The sequence below is a fragment of the Lissotriton helveticus genome, chromosome 7, assembly GCF_964261635.1.
Source record: "Lissotriton helveticus chromosome 7, aLisHel1.1, whole genome shotgun sequence".
NCBI lineage: Eukaryota > Metazoa > Chordata > Amphibia > Caudata > Salamandridae > Lissotriton > Lissotriton helveticus.
Window position 1 is genome coordinate 1,957,408,144 of NC_136068.1, and position 25,458 is coordinate 1,957,433,601.

The 25,458-nt window shown below is 52.3% G+C and overlaps 1 protein-coding gene across 1 annotated transcript in view; it reads left to right on the plus strand.

The window, feature by feature from the left end:
* The window catches only part of CLCN1 (chloride voltage-gated channel 1), a 490,813-nt gene that overhangs the window by 247,010 nt on the left and 218,345 nt on the right, over positions 1-25,458 (plus strand). Inside the window, exon 7 of the mRNA XM_078654208.1 lies at positions 2,331-2,409. Within this exon, the coding sequence (XP_078510334.1) occupies positions 2,331-2,409 (79 nt within the window). The remainder of the gene's footprint in view (positions 1-2,330; positions 2,410-25,458) is intronic.

Here is a 25,458-nt window from a genome sequence, read left to right on the forward strand (position 1 = left end):
CGGTCCAGTGGAGTTCGGTCGTGTGGCTGAAGATGACGTGGTTGCTGGCGGAAAAGATGGGGTCAAGTGTGAGTCTGGCAGAGTGGGTGGGTGTTGTGATGAGCTGTTTGAGTCTGAGGTTGGCGAGGTTGTCGAGCAGGGTGGTGGAGTTGCTGTCGCTGGCGTTCTCGAGGTGGAAGTTCAGGTGTCCGAGGAAGATGTAGTCTGTGGAGGCCTGGGCGTCGAGCTGATGATGTCGGTGATAGCGTCGCAGAATTGTGGCGGGTCTGGGGGGTCTGTAGACAAGGGTTCCTCTGAGGATGGTGTTGGGATTGATGTAGATCTGGAAGTGCAGGTGTTCAGTGGTGCTGATGGTGTTTTCGGTGCTGGTCGAGATTCTGAGGGCATTCCTGTGGGCGATGGCAATTCCTCCTCCCGGTCTGTTGATGCGGTACCTGCGAGTGATCTTGTAGCCATCCGGGATGGCAATGGCAACATCGGGTGCCGATGAGGGGATCATCCCGGTTTCCGTCAGGAAGGCGATGTACGGGGAGGATGAGTTGAGAAGGTCCCAGAGTTTGACAGCGTGCTTGTGAATGGAGCGGGTGTTGAGCAGGATGCATCTGAGATGGTTGTGGCCTGTCCTAGTGGGAGGGGCAGGTCATGCTGGTGTGCACTGGTTAGTGAAGCTGCAGTTTCGGCAGGTGAAGGGTCTGTGGGTGCGCTTCGGGGTTTCCTGGAAGCAGGTAGGTGAACGGATGGCGTTGAGTGCATGGAGGAGGTTGGCGTCATAGCTGTGTCGGGTGTTGTGTTTATTGTGGGGGTCAGGGTTCTGGTGCTGGACGCGGTCCAGGGGCGGATGGGCGCAGACAGGCTTACCTTGGGCGCACCTTTGGCGTGCCTGCTACGCGCGTCCGCACAGCGGCCGCTATTAAGAAGGGGAGGAGGGAGGGAGGAGCAGCTGGGAGGCAGGATGCATGGGCGAATGGGCTAGCGAGGGGGCCGACGCCGCGGGGATGCAGCGGCGGGAAAGGCAAGGGGGTGGGAGTCAACTAAGGGCAGAGCAGAACAGTGAAAAATGGCAGGGTGTGAATAACAGAATAAAGCAGAAGAGATGAAATCAGAAAAGGCAAAAGGCAAAAAGACAAAAGATAATTACAGGGACAACAGTGGAGATGTCCAGGGAGTCCTGGTGGCGCGAACTAGCAGCAGCAGCGGGTCGGAGACACAGCACAGTCAGGTGGAGCTGCGCGGCGTAGAGAGCGACCTGCCTGAGAACAGGGTCAAGGGTCGCTCCACATAGGTAGGTAGTGACTGATCCACATTGGTAGGATTTATATGTTTTGATTGCTCTTCTGTAGGATTGGCCCTGTTTTTACACTGATCCTTCTTGGTAGGTTTTATTTGTTTTGGTTGCTGTTCTGAAGGGTTGACCTTATGTTTCTACACTGACCTCTAGACCTTTGGACAGTTGTGGGCAGGTTTTAGTCTGAACTCCTCTATGATTGCCCTTCAGTTAGGACCGGCCCCTGTAGATAGTTTCTTTTATGTTTTAGGCTGATCTCCTGTAGGGTTGATCTTGTGTTAACACTGATCCCTGGTGGTAGCTTTTCTCTGCGTTGATTGCTGTTCTCTAGGGTTGGCCTTGTGTTAACACTGATCCCTGGTGGTAGCTTTTCTCTGCTTTGATTTCTCTCCTGTAGGGTTGGCCTTGTGTTAACACTGATCCCTGGTGGTAGCTTTTCTCTGCTTTGATTTCTCTCCTGTAGGGTTGGCCTTGTGTTAACACTGATCCCTGGTGGTAGCTTTTCTCTGCTTTGATTTCTCTCCTCTCCTCTAGGGTTGGCCTTGTGTTAACACTGATCCCTGGTGGTAGCTTTTCTCTGCTTTGATTTCTCTCCTCTCCTCTAGGGTTGGCCTTGTGTTAACACTGATCCCTGGTGGTAGCTTTTCTCTGCTTTGATTGCTGTTCTCTAGGGTTGGCCTTGTGTTAACACTGATCCCTGGTGGTAGCTTTTCTCTGCGTTGATTGTTGTTCTCTAGGGTTGGCCATGTGAGTCTTTACTGAGCCCTAGACCTTTGGACAGTTGTAGGTAGGTTTTAGACTCACCTCCTTCATGATTGCCCTTGAGTTATGTCTGATGTCTGTAGAGAGCTTGTTTGTGTTTCGACTCATCTCCTGTGGGACTGACCGTGTGTACAGATGGAACCAGTTCTTTGCCCATCTCAAGTGACCTTGCTTTGTTGCTTCTGGCTCTGTGTGCTTTGTATTAACCCTTTGGCTGTCTTTTGTTTCTAACCCATGGCATGTTGAATCCTTGTTTTGGTGTTCACCCCCTCCCACACTACAGGATGTGCAGAGACAGCTCGACCTCCTGGTCGCCGCATGCGCAGTCGGAGTGGGATGTTGCTTTGCTGCTCCCATTGGAGGCAAGTGGAACCTTTCAGCATTATAGACAACCTCCGCCCTTTCACCTTTGAACTCTTATGCATTTGCTTTTCCCTTCATTCAAAGTTTAACTTTTTAATGTATGTCCTCTAAATACTCCCAGAAAGAGGGAAGAAGACGGGGTGTGTGCTGCGGCTTCAACAGTGGCCACAGGAGAGGCCTTTAGTCTAACTGACTATGTGTCAGAATGGCATATTCAGAAATATTGTGTCTTAAGTATCCTAACAAAGATACTGCACCCTTGGGTGTAGATGTTCTACTACTGGTGATGTTTATACTGTTCCTAATGGCAGTGATAATCCGGTCCCGCACCATCCCGTGCACCCCTCACACAGGTATCAGGACCAGTTTCAACCCCTCCAGTATCAGGCCCTATCCTGCCTAAAATATATCCATATATGGTCATTTCATCATGGTCCTGTTTGTGTGACCATTTTATATTTAGTTCCTCTTCCGGTCTGTGGTTATGAGGCAATATCCTGTTTGTGCTTCTTCCTTGTGAGGTTCTTTTATTTTTGGGCAGTGGTTTCCTGTGAGGTCATTTCCTGTCTGAGGGCACGGCTTTAAAGATCCTCTGTCCTGTTTCCTTCCATCTGGAACTCTATCCTCCTCAGTGAGATTCCATATCAGGCAGTAGTATCTGCTGCAAGTGTAAAGATTGGAGTTTAAAGCGTTGGACACAGCTCAGTGGGTGGAGCTTCAGTGCCCTACAGAGACAAGTGCAGGCTACAGGATGGGACGCCGTTCAGAGGGTGTAGCCGCAGCGCCCTACAGAGACAAGTGCAGGCTACAGGATGGGACGCCGTTCAGAGGGTGTAGCCTCAGTGTCCTACAGAGACAAGTGCAGGCTACGGGATGGGACGCCGTTCAGAGGGTGGAGCCTCAGCGCCCTACAGAGACAAGTGCAGGCTACGGGATGGGACGCCGTTCAGAGGGTGGAGCCTCAGCGCCCTACAGAGACAAGTGCAGGCTACGGGATGGGACGCCGTTCAGAGGGTGGAGCCTCAGCGCCCTACAGAGACAAGTGCAGGCTATGGGATGGGACGCCGTTCAGAGGGTGGAGCCTCAGCGCCCTACAGAGACAAGTGCAGGCTACGGGATGGGACGCCGTTCAGAGGGTGTAGCCTCAGTGTCCTACAGAGACAAGTGCAGGCTACGGGATGGGACGCCGTTCAGAGGGTGGAGCCACAGCGCCCTACAGAGACAAGTGCAGGCCACGGGATGGGACGCCGTTCACAGGGTGGAGCCTCAGTGCCCTACAGAGACAAGTGCAGGCTACGGGTGGGACGCCGTTCAGGGGGTGGAGCCTCAGGGCCCTACAGAGACAAGTGCAGGCTATGGGATTGGACGCCGTTCGGAGGGTGTAGCCTCAGTGTCCTACAGAGACAAGTGCAGGCCAAGGGATGGGACGCCGTTCAGAGGGTGTTGCCTCAGCGTCCTACAGAGACCAGTGCAGACAAAGGGATGGGACGCCGTTCAGAGGGTGGAGCCTCAGCGCCCTACAGAGACAAGTGCAGGCTACTGGTGGGACGCCGTTCAGAGGGTGGAGCCTCAGCCCCCTACAGAGACAAGTGCAGGCCACGGGATGGGACGCCGTACACAGGGTGGAGCCTCAGTGCCCTACAGAGACAAGTGCAGGCTACGGGATGGGACGCCGTTCAGAGGGTGTTGCCTCAGCGCCCTACAGAGACAAGTGCAGGCTACGGGATGGGACGCCGTTCAGAGGGTGGAGCCTCAGCGCCCTACAGAGACAAGTGCAGGCTACGGGATGGGACGCCGTTCAGAGGGTGGAGCCTCAGCGTCCTACAGAGACCAGTGCAGACAAAGGGATGGGAAGCCGTTCAGAGGGTGTAGCCTCAGTGTCCTACAGAGACGGGTGCAGGTGAAGGGATGGGATGCTGCTCAGAGGGTGGAGCCTCAGCGCCCTACAGAGACAAGTGCAGGCTACGGGATGGGACGCCGTTCAGAGGGTGGAGCCTCAGCGCCTTACAGAGACAAGTGCAGGCTACGGGTGGGACGCCGTTCAGAGGGTGGAGCCACAGCACCCTACAGAGACAAGTGCAGGCTACGGGATGGGACGCCGTTCAGAGGGTGGAGCCTCAGCGCCCTACAGAGACAAGTGCAGGCTACGGGTGGGACGCCGTTCAGAGGGTGGAGCCACAGCACCCTACAGAGACGAGTGCAGGCTACGGGATGGGACGCCGTTCAGAGGGTGTAGCCTCAGCATTCTACAGGGACAAGTGCAGGCTACGGGATGGGACGCCGTTCAGAGGGTGGAGCCTCAGCGCCATACAGAGACAAGTGCAGGCTACGGGATGGGACGCCGTTCAGAGGGTGGAGCCTCAGCGTCCTACAGAGACCAGTGCAGACAAAGGGATGGGACGCCGTTCAGAGGGTGTAGCCTCAGTGTCCTACAGAGACGGGTGCAGGTGAAGGGATGGGATGCTGCTCAGAGGGTGGAGCCTCAGCGCCCTACAGAGACAAGTGCAGGCTACGGGATGGGACGCCGTTCAGAGGGTGGAGCCTCAGCGCCCTACAGAGACAAGTGCAGGCTACGGATGGGACGCCGTTCAGAGGGTGGAGCCTCAGTGCCCTACAGAGACAAGTGCAGGCTACGGCATGGGACGCCGTTCAGAGGGTGTAGCCTCAGTGTCCTACAGAGACAAGTGCAGGCTACGGGATGGGACGCCGTTCAGAGGGTGTAGCCTCAGCGCCCTACAGAGACAAGTGCAGGCTACGGGATGGGACGCCATTCAGAGGGTGTAGCCTCAGTGTCCTACAGAGACAAGTGCAGGCCACGGGATGGGACGCCGTTCAGAGGGTGTAGCCTCAGCGCACTACAGAGACAAGGGCAGGTTACGGGATGGGACGCCGTTCAGAGGGTGGAGCCTCAGTGCCCTACAGAGACAAGTGCAGGCTACGGCATGGGACGCCGTTCAGAGGGTGTAGCCTCAGTGTCCTACAGAGACAAGTGCAGGCTACGGCATGGGACGCCGTTCAGAGGGTGTAGCCTCAGTGTCCTACAGAGACAAGTGTAGGCTAGGGGATGGGTCTCCGTTCAGAGGGTGTAGCCTCAGTGTCCTACAGAGACAAGTGCAGGCTACGGGATGGGATGTCATTCAGAGGGCGTAGCCTCAGGGCCCTACAGAGACAAGTGCAGGCTACGGGATGGGACGCCGTTCAGAGGGTGGAGCCTCAGCGCCCTACAGAGACAGGTGCAGGCTACGGGATGGGACGCTGTTCAGAGGTCAGAGCCTCAGCGCCCTACAGAGACAAGTGCAGGCTACGGGAAGGGACGCCGTTCAGAGGGTGGAGCCTCAGCGCCCTACAGAGACAAGTGCAGGCTACTGGTGGGACGCCGTTAAGAGGGTGGAGCCTCAGCCCCCTACAGAGACAAGTGCAGGCCACGGGATGGGACGCCGTTCACAGGATGGAGCCTCAGTGCCCTACAGAGACAAGTGCAGGCTACGGGTGGGACGCCGTTCAGGGGGTGGAGCCTCAGGGCCCTACAGAGACAAGTGCAGGCTATGGGATTGGACGCCGTTCGGAGGGTGTAGCCTCAGTGTCCTACAGAGACAAGTGCAGGCCACGGGATGGGACGCCGTTCAGAGGGTGGAGCCTCAGCGCCCTACAGAGACAAGTGCAGGCTACGGGATGGGACGCCGTTCAGAGGGTGGAGCATCACCGCCCTATAGAGACAAGTGCAGGCCACGGGATGGGACGCCGTTCAGAGGGTGGAGCCTCAGCGTCGTACAGAGACCAGTGCAGACAAAGGGATGGGACGCCGTTCAGAGGGTGTAGCCTCAGTGTCCTACAGAGACGGGTGCAGGCTACGGGATGGGACGCCATTCAGAGGGTGTAGCCTCAGCGCCCTACAGAGACAAGTGCAGGCTACGGGCTGGGACGCCGTTCAGAGGGTGGAGCCACAGCGCCCTACAGAGACAAGTGCAGGCTACGGGATGGGACGCCGTTCAGAGGGTGTTGCCTCAGCGCCCTACAGAGACAAGTGCAGGCTATGGGTGGGACGCCGTTCAGAGGGTGGAGCCTCAGCACCCTACAGAGACAAGTGCAGGCTATGGGCTGGGACGCCGTTCAGAGGGTGGAGCCACAGCGCCCTACAGAGACAAGTGGAGGCTACGGGATGGGACGCCGTTCAGAGGGTGTTGCCTCAGCGCCCTACAGAGACAAGTGCAGGCTACGGGATGGGACGCCGTTCAGAGGGTGGAGCCTCAGCGCCCTACAGAGACAAGTGCAGGCTACGGGCTGGGACGCCGTTCAGAGGGTGGAGCCACAGCGCCCTACAGAGACAAGTGCAGGCTACGGGATGGGACGCCGTTCAGAGGGTGGAGCCACAGCGCCCTACAGAGACAAGTGCAGGCTACGGGATGGGACGCCGTTCAGAGGGTGGAGCCTCAGCGCCCTACAGAGACAAGTGCAGGCTACGGGCTGGGACGCCGTTCAGAGGGTGGAGCCACAGCGCCCTACAGAGACAAGTGCAGGCTACGGGATGGGACGCCGTTCAATGGGTGTTGCCTCAGCGCCCTACAGAGACAAGTGCAGGCTACGGGATGGGACGCCGTTCAGAGGGTGGAGCCTCAGCGCCCTACAGAGACAAGTGCAGGCTATGGGTGAGACGCCGTTCAGAGGGTGGAGCCACAGCGCCCTACAGAGACAAGTGCAGGCTACGGGATGGGACGCCGTTCAGAGGGTGGAGCCTCAGCGTCCTACAGAGACCAGTGCAGACAAAGGGATGGGACGCCGTTCAGAGGGTGTAGCCTCAGTGTCCTACAGAGACGGGTGCAGGTGAAGGGATGGGATGCTGCTCAGAGGGTGGAGCCTCAGCGCCCTACAGAGACAAGTGCAGGCTACGGGATGGGACGCCGTTCAGAGGGTGGAGCCTCAGCGCCCTACAGAGACAAGTGCAGGCTACGGGATGGGACGCCGTTCAGAGGGTGGAGCCTCAGCGTCCTACAGAGACCAGTGCAGACAAAGGGATGGGACGCCGTTCAGAGGGTGTTGCCTCAGCGCCCTACAGAGACAAGTGCAGGCTACGGGATGGGACGCCGATCAGAGGGTGTAGCCTCAGCGCCCTACAGAGACAAGTGCCGGCTACGGGATGGGACGCCGTTCAGAGGGTGGAGCCTCAGCGCCCTACAGAGACAAGTGCAGGCTACGGGTGGGACGCCGTTCAGAGGGTGGAGCCACAGCGCCCTTCAGAGACAAGTGCAGGCTACGGGATGGGAAGCCGTTCAGAGGGTGGAGCCTCAGCGCCCTACAGAGACAAGTGCAGGCTACGGGATGGGACGCCGTTCAGAGGGTGGAGCCTCAGCGTCCTACAGAGACCAGTGCAGACAAAGGGATGGGACGCCGTTCAGAGGGTGTAGCCTCAGTGTCCTACAGAGACGGGTGCAGGTGAAGGGATGGGATGCTGCTCAGAGGGTGGAGCTTCAGCGCCCTACAGAGACAAGTGCAGGCTACGGGATGGGACGCCGTTCAGAGGGTGGAGCCTCAGCGCCCTACAGAGACAAGTGCAGGCTACGGGATGGGACGCCGTTCAGACGGTGTAGCCTCAGCATTCTACAGAGACGAGTACAGGTGAAGGGATGGGATGCTGCTCAGAGCGTGTAGCCTCAGCGTCCTACAGAGACAAGTGCAGGCTACAGGATGGGACGCCGTTCAGAGGGTGTAGCCTCAGCGCCCTACAGAGACAAGTGCAGGCTACGGGATGGGACTCCGTTCAGAGGGTGGAGCCTCAGCGCCCTACAGAGACAAGTGCAGGCTACGGGTGGGACGCCGTTCAGAGGGTGGAGCCACAGCGCCCTACAGAGACATGTGCAGGCTACGGGATGGGACGCCGTTCAGAGGGTGGAGCCTCAGCGCCATACAGAGACAAGTGCAGGCTACGGGATGGGACGCCGTTCAGAGGGTGGAGCCTCAGCGTCCTACAGAGACCAGTGCAGACAAAGGGATGGGAAGCCATTCAGAGGGTGTAGCCTCAGTGTCCTACAGAGACGGGTGCAGGTGAAGGGATGGGATGCTGCTCAGAGGGTGGAGCCTCAGCGCCCTACAGAGACAAGTGCAGGCTACGGGATGGGACGCCGTTCAGAGGGTGGAGCCTCAGCGCCCTACAGAGACAAGTGCAGGCTACGGGTGGGACGCCGTTCAGAGGGTGGAGCCACAGCGCCCTACAGAGCCAAGTGCAGGCTACGGGATGGGACGCCGTTCAGAGGGTGGAGCCTCAGCGCCCTACAGAGACAAGTGCAGGCTACGGGTGGGACGCCGTTCAGAGGGTGGAGCCACAGCGCCCTACAGAGCCAAGTGCAGGCTACGGGATGGGACGCCGTTCAGAGGGTGGAGCCTCAGCGCCCTACAGAGACCAGTGCAGACAAAGGGATGGGACGCCGTTCAGAGGGTGGAGCCTCAGCGCCCTACAGAGACAAGTGCAGGCTACGGGATGGGGCGCCGTTCAGAGGGTGGAGCCTCAGCATTCTACAGAGAGTAGTACAGGTGAAGGGATGGGATACTGCTCAGAGCGTGGAGCCTCAGAGGCCCTGAGAGACGATTGCAGGTGATGGGATGGGACGGTGATCAGAGTGTAAAGGTCCCGCTTCCTAAAAGATGAAGAGCACAGCTGAGGTGATGGGATGCTGCTCAGAGAATTTACCCGCAGCACACTATGAATTGAAGGTTCAAACATTCACATCAAAAGTGTTGACTTTGTCACGTAACCGCAAGAGATATGGGGTTTGCAGATTCTGTGCCTTGAGACTGAAGGTCCCTCACTCGTTAACCCAGAGGCGGAACCACAGGGGCCTTGCTTTTTTCTTATTTTTAGCATTTTAGGCTTTACCTGTCCACGTGAAGTCAGGTTTACTGAGCTTGGAATCACAATGGCATAGTAGGGTGCATAGAAAGTAAGTGGGTTAAGTTCAGTGCTATGGCCCATATAACTTAACCAGCACATTTACAATCATGCAGATTAATACTGTTGAATTTCACTTTTGACTTTCATTTCCTGTGTAGAATGGATCCCTCTTAGGTCATTTCCTGTTTAATACATGCACCTGGTAGTTTTCTGTTTCAATAACATCCATCTTAGTTTATTGTATCTTTAATTCAATATATTTTGAGGACATTTTCCTGTTTTGTTCATTCCTCTTTGACTTTATCTTCTGTTTTGGTCTTTATTATTTAAGTCACTTCCTAATTAAACCCCTCCTCTTTGAGATAGTTTCCTGTTTAGCCCGCTTTGGTATGAGATCACTTCCGGTGCCGACCGAGGTCGCTTTATGCCGACGAAGCCGAATCCATACCATGCTATTGCTGCCTGGTGCATGTGGTTGTGGTCACATTCTGTGGGGTTGTGCGGTGTCCACTGGAAGTTCACACATTTCCTTCCATGCAGTAATTCCCATCTTCTGGCATGAGCACTCCTCCCACCCTGGAAGTCCAGGATTCTTTAGATGCTGCCGGAGACTTCTTCACTCACCACCGTTTCTTCCTCCTTTCTGTCTGTCTCTTTGTGGTGTTTGTGTGTCTCACTGTCTGTCTCCCTCTGGCTGTCCAATCTCTTCCACCAGTAGCAGCCGTATTACTACACGGATGTGCTGACCGTGGGGTGTGCTGTCGGAGTGGGCTGCTGCTTTGGGACTCCGCTCGGAGGCAAGTGTCTAACTTCTAACTTCTCCATTTCTCTCCCCTCGTTCCTTTCTGTCTGTCTAACCCCACGCGACCTGGCCATTGGGTTGAGGTAAGGTGGAGACATGCCAGGTGCTGTGATCAGGAGCCTCATAACTGGGGATGCCTGAGCTCCTGAAAAACCTCATTTTTTGGGTTGTCCAGTTCAATCATAAGGTAGCCCTAACCACTCATCCTTGTATCGGGTGTGGGACATTCAGTTTTCGTTTGGCTACTACTATACACACACACACATACAAAACACACAATCACACACATACACTAAACACACACAGTACTAGCCCATTGACGGATATATATCCATCTCAGAATCGTACATGCTGATTCTATCTGGAGGCCAAAGCTGGCATCCATGAACACATTTTGCCACTAATGAGCCCAGCCGCAGGGACCTCAATCGCAGACTAACTACCTTAATGAGCCCACCCGCGTACCGCCTCCATCACACACCACGACCACCAATGGATTTTATTAAATAATGATTGAACACGCCAACGTGCAGAGGAGGTGAGTAAACCATCGACGCCTGAGTGATGTAGCAAGCCTCAGCCAGGCCTACTAGTGCAAGGGATTCGCCCTTCTCTGCTCAGAGTCCTTAAACCAATAGTAAGAAGTTGGCACAGAAACTGGAATAGAAAAGACAGAGTTTATTAAACCTCATGAGGTGGAACTACATTCACACAACACCCTTCTGTAGTGTATGAGGTAGCACACTGACTAGAAGGAGCTTGGTCCTTTTATACCCACACATGGGCTGAAATGAAGGCGCTACAAGGCACAGAGTGTTGGTTTCAAATACATATAATGTCATACAGAGAGTGTGCTGGCAACAAGTGGGAAGGGCTGTCAGTCAGCTAATTCTGGTGGACACATCTTGACAGTTACAAGTTGGAGACAGCTGTATGCTCAACTGAGCATGTGCAAAGTTAAGGAGACTAAACATATATTGTCTCTAGGCAGATTTCAAGAGCAGTTGACAGGAAGGTAGGACAGAGCACATGGTAAACAAAATGGCGATAGAAATACAAAATGGATTCCGTAAAACGGCCAAGATAGTCTCTAAATACCGGATGTCTTCTGCTAATGCTTAACCTAATCATTGCTAAATTACCACATGAGAAGGTGCCACTTGAACCAAAGCTGTAGTGCATCTCGACACAGCCACATCACACCCTGTACAAAATGTGCCCTTCACCAGCCGGGGCCCTGGGGTTGGTTGAGATGGTTTCACAACAGCAGTAATAGATCAAGGGGGATATTTATCAAGTTTTTGCATCACCCTTGTGGGACGATGCAAAACCTATGTAAGATTTTTTGAGCCATGTTAGGGCACCTTGCGTTGGCTCTGAGTGGTTTGATAAGTCTAGAGAAACGCAAGGACGCGCATATCGCTGCTTTGCCTTACGCTGGGAGGTTTCTCATGGGTGTTTCCACACATCCACCCATGGACTGTAGCGTATTTCCAGATTTACCATTAGTGATGGACATGGGACTGTGTCAAAATGCTGTGCCTTACGAGGTGAGGTGTAACGAGGAGATATTTCCCTTTAGGTGCATTCTGTAGCACACACAGAAAGCGGAAAATGCCTCTCAGGATTGTCTTTGTGCAGGAAGGTGTACAATGCAGTCACCCTGCACCATGACGCATGGGTGTCTGCGTTGGCGCCAGTGATAGGAAAGGACATAATAAATACGCTGCATTCCTGCCCTTTCACGCAGCGCACTGAGGTGGCTGCTGCGCTGCACGAAACATTGATGAATCTGGCCTCAAGTTTCAGAGACACACGACCCACAATGCCATCAAATGTGTTCCGGACATCCGCAGGGGTGTAAACCTCCACTTAATACTCCTTAATGTGAAGAAGATATCTTGACTTGGCTTCGGTATATGGTCCATTCTCGTCATTGCTTTCACACTACAACAGAACGCAACTTAGGAACACTCTCCCCAATAGAAACATTTGTATCTATGTTACAAAGTTTTAAGGACGTGTATAAAAAGCGTCCGCGACGAAGTAACCGTCCACGTCCACTCTCAGACCCCAGCTACCCTTCCAGTGACACACCCACTCTTTCTTCACCTTTGACCCTGCAGAACTCTCTGCTGCCTTTGGGATACGGTTCACGCGATACAAATACCACATACTAATATAAATACCTGCATTTTATGTGTCCAAAGATTACTCAGCAGATAGGAACATGTGAAAGACCATGATGTGTTCAGTGCATTCAATTTGTTCAGGAAATTCCATGGATGAGGCAGAATATATATCTAATAGTTCTTACTGGTGGCCAGTGGAAAAAGAGACCTTTCAGTTCACAGAGTGTAAAAAGAGTTTCAAATAAAGTGCAAACAGAGATTAAAAAAAAGGTACATTTACAAAATAAACAGATAAGATTGGCTAAAGATTATCATAAAGCCTCATAATTATGTTACAAGGTGCAACAGTTGTTGTCAGACTTCTCGTCATTGCTATCCTGTTGATAGCATGTGTTTCGGCCCACAGTTTCATTAATGAAGAGCCTTCATCAGGGCTGAAGCGTATTAAAAATGACATCACAATACCTATTAAAAAAGAGCTATAGAGACCATCAAAATTGTAAAGGAATTATTCTCACATAAAATTATTTTTATTTAATTTAGTTTAAACACTGGCTTAAATGGATGCTTTTTATTAGTTCTTTTAAATCGTTTCCAGACATGCTTATTTTACCAGTAGGCAAACGCTTATCTTTTGAATATTTCATAATTATATTTTTCCTGCAACGGGTACTTCAGAGGTACTCATAGGGGCGGGGGTGCAGGTGGGATTCACTTTAGGTAGATGATGACGTTAATGATGTCATCTGTGACATCAAGTGTGAGCTCAGGTGTAATGGATTATGGTTGCTTGTCTCACGATAAATGCCTTTTAGGGTTTTGAGAGAATCTACTGTGCACGCCCTTCGATCACCAGGATCATGTTGTCGGCATACAGCATTACACTTGTTTACATGCACCCAGGCCTTGATATGCTAGCTCTTGGCCGTGCCCATGGGGCTCCAGGCCTTTGGTGTGGCCTCTGGCACTGCCCTTCCCCGGACCCTTTGCCCAAAGTACCTGTTCTCCATCACCTCGCATGGTGGCCCTGGATGCAGATCGTGGCTTCCATTTACTCCCTGTCCGCAGCATTCACGTCTCCCAGTGGTAAGGAGAGGCCTCTTTTTGTTTGGTCACTCCCGCGTTTTTGGACAGATGCTGCTGATTTTTCGACTCTGAGAGTGACCCGAGGCCTGCGAACCAGACCTCGGTGTGGGTGCCGGACCTTAAACTGGTATGTCGAATTGGCTTCACCCAATTGGCTGAGATGGCTCACATGTAAGACCCAAGTCAATAGCCCCACGATACCCAGGGCGGGTACATTAAAGGGTCCCCTCAGGGGTGGCAGCACTAGTTCTGCCACCCTGGGAGTGACACGCATAAAATGAGACTTGTATGTCGAGTAAGTCAAGACAAGGTACAAAATGTTACCACAATCCAGCTGGGGTGTTACGAGGGCATGAAACAAGGTTTTTCTATCAGATAAAGGGAGAATATTCAAGGTTTTTCTCAGCATTTTAAGGATTCCAAAGCATTTCCAAGTGACCCTCTTAATATGTGTTTCAAGGAAGAGATTGGGGCCCAACCAGACTATAAGAATGATAGTTTCCTTCTTCGGAATAGGATTGGGGCCCAGAGTCTGGGGCCACCATGCGGACGACCAGATGGAGGGGTCCTCCCCACGATCAGCACCTCGGTCTTGCTGCCGTTCAATGTAAGGCTGTTACAAGTCATCCAGGAGGCAAGGTCGCTCAACAGGAAGAACCCTCGTCAGCTGTTTCCTCTGAGATATGGGGTAAGGTGACAATCAGTTGCGTGTCGTCCGCATAGGAAGCAATGGTGACCTTGTGTTTTTCAACAATCGCTGCCATGGGTGCAATATAGAGATTGAAAAGAGCTGGGCTCAGAATGGAGCCCTGTGGGACCCCTTGTGAGAGTGGGGTACTTTTCGAAACATGTGGGCGCTGCGCAACTTGAAAGCTGCGCTCGCGGAGGACGGAAGTCATCCATTTTAGGGCTAACCCCTCTATCCCACTCGACCACGGTCTTTGAAGAAGCAGGTTGTGGGAAACCGTGTCAAAGGCTGCGCTGAGGTCGAGTAAGATCAAAGCGGCAGTCTGACCCTCCTCCGCGCACCTGTGCAGTGTATCAGTTGCAAGAGGCAACACTGACTTGTTGAATATGAGGCTCTGAAGCCTGACTGCGAAGTCGGAAGTAAGTTGTTCCAGTTGATGTAGGCAACCAATTGAGAATTAACCACTTTCTCTGCTATTTTGGAGAAATATGGCAAGAGCGAGATGGGGCGTACATTGTCCAGTAAGGCGGGATCAGCTGACGGTTTCTACTTTGAAGGGAGGACGATCGCCGGTTTCCAATTTTGCTGGACCTCACCACGGCGGAAAGATAGCCTTCCCTTAGGACTTTAGGGGATGCTGGGTCCATTGGAGAGCCGGATTTAATACTTAAAGCTACATCTTTAAGATCGTCCAGCATCGGGATGAGAACCACAAGAGGGTATTAACCTCAAACGGGGAGTTCCTATCTGGGCTGGAAAGAGTGCTTTCATAATTCACCTAATTTTGTATTTTTTCCGTGCTATGCTTATTATGCAAGATGCATAAGATTACGCCATAGTGCATATTTTGCTGCATTTGCTGTAAAATTATAGTGCAGGACGTGGGAACAAAAATAACGACCAGAGCTCAAGCTGCCGTTGTTTGCTGCTCCTGTGTTTTCGGTGTGGTGCATGTCAAAAAGAGCTCCAGTAAGTCTACTATTTCCACTTCTTGTGCGTGCGTGTGCATAGGGGTACTTGTTAGAAGGGGCGATCCCAGGGGGACCCAGAATAAGCACCTGACCACACTGTGACCCACCTCTCCCAGGAACACTGCCGAGCACTGGCGGGAGACCCCTCAGGGGGAGGGTCTCGAATCTAGGATCGCACGCGCTGAGCTAGCACTACTCGACAAAGAGACACCACACAGTAGGATTCAAGAGAACGTATTCTTTATCTCTTCAAGCAAACTGGATCTTTATGATCCGCAAGGTCGTAGGTACAACGGAGCAAGGGCTCGGAAAGTCTCGGTAAGGGTTAGGGTAGCGGGACAGTCTTAAAGTTCAAAGTTACGGTCGGTGTGTATCCTGCGCGCAGCTCTCAATCCTCGAGCCGGGGGATACGAGTGGTTTAGGGGTCCAGCCGGACCAGGACAGTCTCCGAGCCGCGATCGGATCAGCAGGGCTCGAGCAAGGATGGTGTAGTTCTTGTAGTCTTAGAGAGCCGCGATCAGATCAGCAGGGCTCGGGTGGTTCTTGAGTAGAAGTCCTTCTCTACTCGGTAGGAGCCGCGACGAGGTCAGCAGGGCTCAGGTGGTTCTTGAGTAGAAGTCCTTCTCTGCTCGGTAGGAGCTGCGGCGAGGTCAGCAGGGCTCGAGTAGTTCTCAAGGTTGCAAAGGAGCCGCGACAGCGTCAGCAGGGCTCAGGTGGTGCTCAAGGTTGCAAAGGAGCCGCGACAGCGTCAGCAGGGCTCAGGTGGTTCTCGAGTAGAAGTCCTTCTCTGCTCGGTAGGAGCTGCGATGAGGTCAGCAGGGCTCGAGTAGTTCTCAAGGTTGCAAAGGAGCCGCGACAGCGTCAGCAGGGCTCAGGTGGTTCTCGAGTAGAAGTCCTTCTCTGCTCGGTAGGAGCTGCGACGAGGTCAGCAGGGCTCGAGTAGATCTCAAGGTTGCAAAGGAGCCGTGACAGCGTCAGCAGGGCTCAGGTGGTTCTCGAGTAGAAGTCCTTCTCTGCTCGGTAGGAGCTGCGACGAGGTCAGCAGGGCTCGAGTAGTTCTCAAGGTTGCAAAGGAGCCGCGACAGCGTCAGCAGGGCTCAGGTGGTTCTCGAGTAGAAGTCCTTCTCTGCTCGGTAGGAGCCGCGACAAGGTCAGCAGGGCTCACGTAGTCCAGGATACAACTAACTTGGTCATCCAGAGCAACCCTTGATATAGGACTGCCCTCCTTTGATGTCCGGAGTCCTCACAGGCGGAGGTCTTAGCACCTGGGGGCCGGTTGTTGTGGGTTCTGCCTTGGCGGCTTCTTTCATCCTTTCAAGTTGGGTCTGGAGGAATCCCAGACACTCAGCGGGCCTGGAACCAACCCTCAAGGGGGCCGGAGGGGTGATCGAAACTCATCTCTCGAGGGGGTGTGGGAGGTGTGATGGAGCTACTCCTTCCTCTCTCGCTCACGGGGAGCGCTCTACCCCCCAGCCGGGTATGGCGCGCCTAAGGCCGAGGTCAGGCTGGGGCCGGGGCGGCCATCTTAGGTTCAGGGGCATGGGTATCGGCCCCGGGTGCCGGGGAAATGGAGGGAGAGGACGGAAGGCCCAGTGTCGGGGATGGGGGTCATGGCGGGACCTGTCGGTGAATCAGGGGCATGGGGAGTTGCACGGGTCAGGGCGGACCACGCCACGAGGCCGGGTCCAACAGTACTATCATGGGATGGCTGTGCTCCATAGAAGGGTGGTTCGACTAGTTTACATGCATGAAGCAGCTTCACGTGTTTCGGCGTACGGGTGGTGCCAGTAATGCTTTGTGGTGTATCATGCTTACAGAACATGCGCAGAGCTCCGCCCTCTTTTTTTTGTACTCTTTCAGAGGGTGAAAAGAATATTGTCCCTAAAATCAACTCTGAAAAGATGCCGCTTACGGCATTCTTTTTAGGTTTCCTCTCTGAACTGTAAGCAGGTTTCTCTGTCCCACATCGAGACATTTTGCATGTTTTCGGGGACATAATAATAAATATGAAACTCGTGATACAGGGAGGCACTCAGCTGACAGCTCCGTTGCGATGCACACTGTCACACCCACCCCGGTTCTGGAGCACACAAATGGTCACGCAACACATGGAGCTCTGTAACACACGTCTTTATTCTTCGGCATGACGCGGTTAACTCCACACACGGAGCTCTGTAACACATGTCTTTATTCTTTGGCATGACGCCGTTAACTCCACACATGGAGCTCTGTAACACAAATCTTTATTCTTCGGCATGACGCCATTAACTCCACACACGGAGCTCTGTAACACGTGTCTTTATTCTTTGGCATGACACCGTTAACGCCACACACGGAGCCCTGTAACACACGTCTTTATTCTTCGGCATGATGCCGTTAACTCCACACACGAAGCTCTGTAACGCACGTGTTTATTCTTCGGCATGGAGCCGTTAACTCCACACACGGAGCTCTGTAACACGCGTCTTTATTCTTTGGCATGACACCATTAACGCCACACACGGAGCTCTGTAACACATGTCTTTATTCTTCGGCATGACGCCGTTAACTCCACACACGGAGCTCTGTAACACACGTGTTTATTCTTCGGCATGGCGCCGTTAACTCCACACACGGAGCTCTGTAACACGCTTCTTTATTCTTTGGCATGACACCGTTAACGCCACACATGGAGCTCTGTAACACACGTCTTTATTCTTCGGCATGGCGCCGTTAACTCCACACACGGAGCTCTGTAACACACGTGTTTATTCTTCGGCATGACGCCATTAACTCCACACACGGAGCTCTGTAACACGCGTCTTTATTCTTTGGCATGACACCGTTAACGCCACACATGGAGCTCTGTAACACACGTGTTTATTCTTCGGCATGACGCCATTAACTCCACACACGGAGCTCTGTATCACGCGTCTTTATTTTTTGGCAAGACACCGTTAACGCCACACACGGAGCTCTGTAACACACGTGTTTATTCTTCGGCATGACGCCATTAACTCCACACACGGAGCTCTGTATCACGCGTCTTTATTTTTTGGCATGACACCGTTAACGCCACACACGGAGCTCTGTAACACACGTCTTTATTCTTCGGCCTGACGCCGTTAACTCCACACACGGAGCTCTGTAACACACGTCTTTATTCTTCGGCTTGACGCCGTTTACTCCACACAAGGAGCTCTGTAACACACGTCTTTATTCTCCGGCATGGCGCCGTTAACTCCACACACGGAGCTCTGTAACACGCGTCTTTATTCTTTGGCATGACGCCATTAACTCCACACACGGAGCTCTGTAACACGCGTCTTTATTCTTTGGCATGACACCGTTAACGCCACACACGGAGCTCTGTAACACACGCCTTTATTCTTCGGTATGACGCCGTTAACTCCACACATGGAGCTCTGTAACACACGTCTTTATTCTTCGGCTTGACGCCGTTAACTCCACACACGGAGCTCTGTAACACACGTCTTTATTCTTCGGCATGGCGCCGTTAACTCCACACACGGAGCTCTGTAACACGCGTCTTTATTCTTTGGCGTGACGCCATTAACTCCACACACGGAGCTCTGTAACACGCGTCTTTATTCTTTGGCATGACACCGTTAACGCCACACACGGAGCTCTGTAACACACGTCTTTATTCTTCGGCATGACGCCGTTAACTCCACACATGGAGCTCTGTAACACACGTCTTTATTCTTCGGCATGACACCGTTAACGCCACACACGGAGCTTTGTAACACACGTCTTTATTCTTCGGCATGGCGCCGTTAACTCCACACACGGAGCTCTGTAACACACGTGTCTATTCTTCGGCATGACGCCATTAATTCCACACACAGAGCTCTGTAACACGCGTCTTTATTCTTTGGCATGACACCGTTAACGCCACACACGGAGCTCTGTAACACACGTCTTTATTCTTCGGCATGACGCCGTTAACTCCACACACGGAGCTCTGTAACACACGTCTTTATTCTTCGGCTTGACGCCGTTAACTCCACACACGGAGCTCTGTAACACACGTCTTTATTCTTCGGCATGGCGCTGTTAACTCCACACACGGAGCTCTGTAACACGCGTCTTTATTCTTTGGCATGACGCCATTAACTCCACACACGGAGCTCTGTAACACGCGTCTTTATTCTTTGGCATGACACCGTTAACGCCACACACGGAGCTCTGTAACACACGTCTTTATTCTTCGACATGACTCCGTTAACTCCACACACGGAGCTCTGTAACACACGTCTTTATTCTTCGGCTTGACGCCGTTAACTCCACACACGGAGCTCTGTAACACACGTCTTTATTCTTCGGCATGGCGCCGTTAACTCCACACACGGAGCTCTGTAACACGCGTATTTATTCTTCGGCGTGACGCCATTAACTCCACACACGGAGCTCTGTAACACGCGTCTTTATTCTTTGGCATGACACCGTTAACGCCACACACGGAGCTCTGTAACACACGTCTTTATTCTTCGGCATGACGCCGTTAACTCCACACACGGAGCTCTGTAACACACGTCTTTATTCTTCGACATGACACCGTTAACGCCACACACGGAGTTTTGTAACACACGTCTTTATTCTTCGGCATGGCGCCGTTAACTCCACACACGGAGCTCTGTAACACACGTGTTTATTCTTTGGCATGACGCCATTAACTCCACACACGGAGCTCTGTAACACGCGTCTTTATTCTTTGGCATGACACCGTTAACTCCACACACGGAGCTCTGTAACACGCGTATTTATTCTTCGGTATGACGCCGTTAACTCCACACACGGATCTCTGTAACACACGTCTTTATTCTTCGGCATGACGCCGTTAACTCCACACACGGAGCTCTGTAACACACGTGTTTATTTTTTTCGGCATGGCGCCGTTAACTCCACACACGGAGCTCTGTAACACACGTCTTTATTCTTTGGCGTGACGCCATTAACTCCACACACGGAGCTCTGTAACACGCGTCTTTATTCTTTGGCATGACACCGTTAACGCCACACACGGAGCTCTGTAGCACACGTCTTTATTCTTCGGCATGACGCCGTTAACTCCACACACGGAGCTCTGTAACACACGTCTTTATTCTTCGGCTTGACGCCGTTAACTCCACACACGGAGCTCTGTAACACACGTCTTTATTCTTCGGCATGGCGCCGTTAACTCCACACACGGAGCTCTGTAACACGCGTCTTTATTCTTTGGCGTGACGCCGTTAACGCCACACACGGAGCTCTGTAACACGCGTCTTTATTCTTTGGCATGACACCGTTAACGCCACACACGGAGCTCTGTAGCACACGTCTTTATTCTTCGGCATGACGCCGTTAACTCCACACACGGAGCTCTGTAACACACGTCTTTATTCTTCGGCTTGACGCCGTTAACTCCACACACGGAGCTCTGTAACACACGTCTTTATTCTTCGGCTTGGCGCCGTTAACTCCACACACGGAGCTCTGTAACACGCGTCTTTATTCTTTGGCATGACACCGTTAACGCCACACACGGAGCTCTGTAACACACGTCTTTATTCTTCGGCATGGCGCCGTTAACTCCACACACGGAGCTCTGTAACACGCGTCTTTATTCTTTGGCGTGACGCCGTTAACGCCACACAGGGAGCTCTGTAACACGCGTCTTTATTCTTTGGCATGACACCGTTAACGCCACACACGGAGCTCTGTAGCACACGTCTTTATTCTTCGGCATGACGCCGTTAACTCCACACACGGAGCTCTGTAACACACGGCTTTATTCTTCGGCTTGACGCCGTTAACTCCACACACGGAGCTCTGTAACACACGTCTTTATTCTTCGGCTTGACGCCGTTAACTCCACACACGGAGCTCTGTAACACACGTCTTTATTCTTCGGCATGGCGCTGTTAACTCCACACACGGAGCTCTGTAACACGCGTCTTTATTCTTTGGCATGACGCCATTAACTCCACACACGGAGATCTGTAACACGCGTCTTTATTCTTTGGCATGACACCGTTAACGCCACACACGGAGCTCTGTAACACACGTCTTTATTCTTCGACATGACTCCGTTAACTCCACACACGGAGCTCTGTAACACACGTCTTTATTCTTCGGCTTGACGCCGTTAACTCCACACACGGAGCTCTGTAACACACGTCTTTATTCTTCGGCATGGCGCCGTTAACTCCACACACGGAGCTCTGTAACACGCGTCTTTATTCTTTGGCGTGACGCCATTAACTCCACACACGGAGCTCTGTAACACGCGTCTTTATTCTTTGGCATGACACCGTTAACGCCACACACGGAGCTCTGTAACACACGTCTTTATTCTTCGGCATGACGCCGTTAACTCCACACACGGAGCTCTGTAACACACGTCTTTATTCTTCGACATGACACCGTTAACGCCACACACGGAGTTTTGTAACACACGTCTTTATTCTTCGGCATGGCGCCGTTAACTCCACACACGGAGCTCTGTAACACACGTGTTTATTCTTTGGCATGACGCCATTAACTCCACACACGGAGCTCTGTAACACGCGTCTTTATTCTTTGGCATGACACCGTTAACTCCACACACGGAGCTCTGTAACACGCGTATTAATTCTTCGGCATGACGCCGTTAACTCCACACACGGATCTCTGTAACACACGTCTTTATTCTTCGGCATGACGCCGTTAACTCCACACACGGAGCTCTGTAACACACGTGTTTATTTTTTTCGGCATGGCGCCGTTAACTCCACACACGGAGCTCTGTAACACACGTCTTTATTCTTTGGCGTGACGCCATTAACTCCACACACGGAGCTCTGTAACACGCGTCTTTATTCTTTGGCATGACACCGTTAACGCCACACACGGAGCTCTGTAGCACACGTCTTTATTCTTCGGCATGACGCCGTTAACTCCACACACGGAGATCTGTAACACACGTCTTTATTCTTCGGCTTGACGCCGTTAACTCCACACACGGAGCTCTGTAACACACGTCTTTATTCTTCGGCATGGCGCCGTTAACTCCACACACGGAGCTCTGTAACACGCGTCTTTATTCTTTGGCGTGACGCCGTTAACGCCACACACGGAGCTCTGTAACACGCGTCTTTATTCTTTGGCATGACACCGTTAACGCCACACACGGAGCTCTGTAGCAGACGTCTTTATTCTTCGGCATGACGCCGTTAACTCCACACACGGAGCTCTGTAACACACGTCTTTATTCTTCGGCTTGACGCCGTTAACTCCACACACGGAGCTCTGTAACACGCGTCTTTATTCTTCGGCTTGACGCCGTTAACTCCACACACGGAGCTCTGTAACACGCGTCTTTATTCTTTGGCATGACACCGTTAACGCCACACACGGAGCTCTGTAACACACGTCTTTATTCTTCGGCATGGCGCCGTTAACTCCACACACGGAGCTCTGTAACACGCGTCTTTATTATTTGGCGTGACGCCGTTAACGCCACACACGGAGCTCTGTAACACGCGTCTTTATTCTTTGGCATGACACCGTTAACGCCACACACGGAGCTCTGTAGCACACGTCTTTATTCTTCGGCATGACGCCGTTAACTCCACACACGGAGCTCTGTAACACACGGCTTTATTCTTCGGCTTGACGCCGTTAACTCCACACACGGAGCTCTGTAACACACGTCTTTATTCTTCGGCTTGACGCCGTTAACTCCACACACGGAGCTCTGTAACACGCGTCTTTATTCTTTGGCATGACACCGTTAACGCCACACACGGAGCTCTGTAACACACGTCTTTATTCTTCGGCATGACGCCGTTAACTCCACACACGGAGCTCTGTAACACACGTCTTTATTCTTCGGCATGACACCGTTAACGCCACACAAGGAGCTTTGTAACACACGTCTTTATTCTTCGGCATGGCGCCGTTAACTCCACACACGGAGCTCTGTAACACACGTGTTTATTCGTTGGCAAGACGCCATTAACTCCACACACGGAGCTCTGTAACACGCGTCTTTATTCTTTGGCATGACACCGTTAACTCCACACACGGAGCTCTGTAACACGCGTTTTTATTCTTCGGCATGACGCCGTTAACTCCACACATGGAGCTCTGTAACACACGTCTTTATTCTTCGGCTTGACGCCGTTAACTCCACACACGGAGCTCTGTAACACACGTCTTTATTCTTTGGCTTGACGCCGTTTACTCCACACACGGAGCTCTGTAACACACGTCTTTATTCTTCGGCATGACGCCGTTAACTCCACACACGGATCTCTGTAACACACGTCTTTATTCTTCGGCATGACGCTGTTAACTCCACACACGGAGCTCTGTAACACACGTGTTTATTTTTTTCGGCATGGCGCCGTTAACTCCACACACGGAGCTCTGTAACACACGTCTTTATTCTTCGGCTTGACGCCATTAACTCCACACACGGAGCTCTGTAACACACGTCTTTATTCTTCGGCTTGACGCCGTTAACTCCACGCACGGAGCTTTGTAACACGCGTCTTTATTCTTTGGCGTGACACCATTAACTCCACACACGGAGCTCTGTAACACATGTGTTTATTCTTCGGCTTGACGCCGTTAACTCCACACACGGAGCTCTGTAACACACGTCTTTATTCTTCGGCATGACGCCGTTAACTCCACACACGGATCTCTGTAACACACGCCTTTATTCTTCGGCATGACGCCGTTAACTCCACACACGGATCTCTGTAACACACGTCTTTATTCTTCGGCATGACGCCGTTAACTCCACACACGGAGCTCTGTAACACACGTGTTTATTCTTCGGCATGGCACCGTTAACTCCACACACGGAGCTCTGTAACACACGTCTTTATTCTTCGGCATGGCGCCGTTAACTCTACACACGGAGCTCTGTAACACACGTCTTTATTCTTCGGCATGACACCGTTAACTCCACACACGGAGCTCTGTAACACACGTCTTTATTCTTCGGCATGACGCCGTTAACTCCACACATGGAGCTCTGTAACACACGTCTTTATTCTTCGGCATGACACCGTTAACGCCACACACGGAGCTTTGTAACACACGTCTTTATTCTTCGGCATGGCGCCGTTAACTCCACACACGGAGCTCTGTAACACACGTGTTTATTCTTCGGCATGACGCCATTAACTCCACACACGGAGCTCTGTAACACGCGTCTTTATTCTTTGGCATGACACCGTTAACGCCACACACGGAGCTCTGTAACACACGTCTTTATTCTTCGGCATGACGCCGTTAACTCCACACACGGAGCTCTGTAACACACGTCTTTATTCTTCGGCTTGACGCCGTTAACTCCACACACGGAGCTTTGTAACACGCGTCTTTATTCTTCGGCATGACGCCGTTAACTCCACACACGGAGCTCTGTAACACACGTCTTTATTCTTCGGCATGACGCCGTTAACTCCACACACGGAGCTCTGTAGCACACGTCTTTATTCTTCGGCATGACGCCGTTAACTCCACACACGGAGCTCTGTAACACACGTCTTTATTCTTCGGCATGGCGCTGTTAACTCCACACACAGAGCTCTGTAACACGCGTCTTTATTCTTTGGCATGACGCCATTAACTCCACACACGGAGCTCTGTAACACGCGTCTTTATTCTTTGGCATGACACCGTTAACGCCACACACGGAGCTCTGTAACACACGTCTTTATTCTTCGGCATGACGCCGTTAACTCCACACACGGAGCTCTGTAACACACGTCTTTATTCTTCGGCTTGACGCCGTTAACTCCACACACGGAGCTCTGTAACACACGTCTTTATTCTTCGGCATGGCGCCGTTAACTCCACACACGGAGCTCTGTAACACGCGTCTTTATTCTTTGTCGTGACGCCATTAACTCCACACACGGAGCTCTGTAACACACGTCTTTATTCTTTGGCATGGCGCTGTTAACTCCACACACGGAGGTCTGTAACACACGTCTTTATTCTTCGGCTTGACGCAGTTAACTCCACACAAGGAGCTCTGTAACACACGTGTTTATTCTTCGGCATGGCGCCATTAACTCCACACACGGAGCTCTGTAACACACGTCTTTATTCTTCGGCATGGCGCCGTTAACTCCACACACGGAGCTCTGTAACACACGTCTTTATTCTTCGGCTTGATGCCGTTAACTCCACACACGGAGCTCTGTAACACACGTCTTTATTCTTCGGCATGGCGCCGTTAACTCCACACACGGAGCTCTGTAACACGCGTCTTTATTCTTTGGCGTGACGCCATTAACTCCACACACGGAGCTCTGTAACACACGTCTTTATTCTTCGGCGTGACGCCGTTAACTCCACACACGGAGGTCTGTAACACACGTCTTTATTCTTCGGCTTGACGCCGTTAACTCCACACATGGAGCTCTGTAACACACGTGTTTATTCTTCGGCATGGCGCCGTTAACTCCACACATGGAGCTCTGTAACACACGTCTTTATT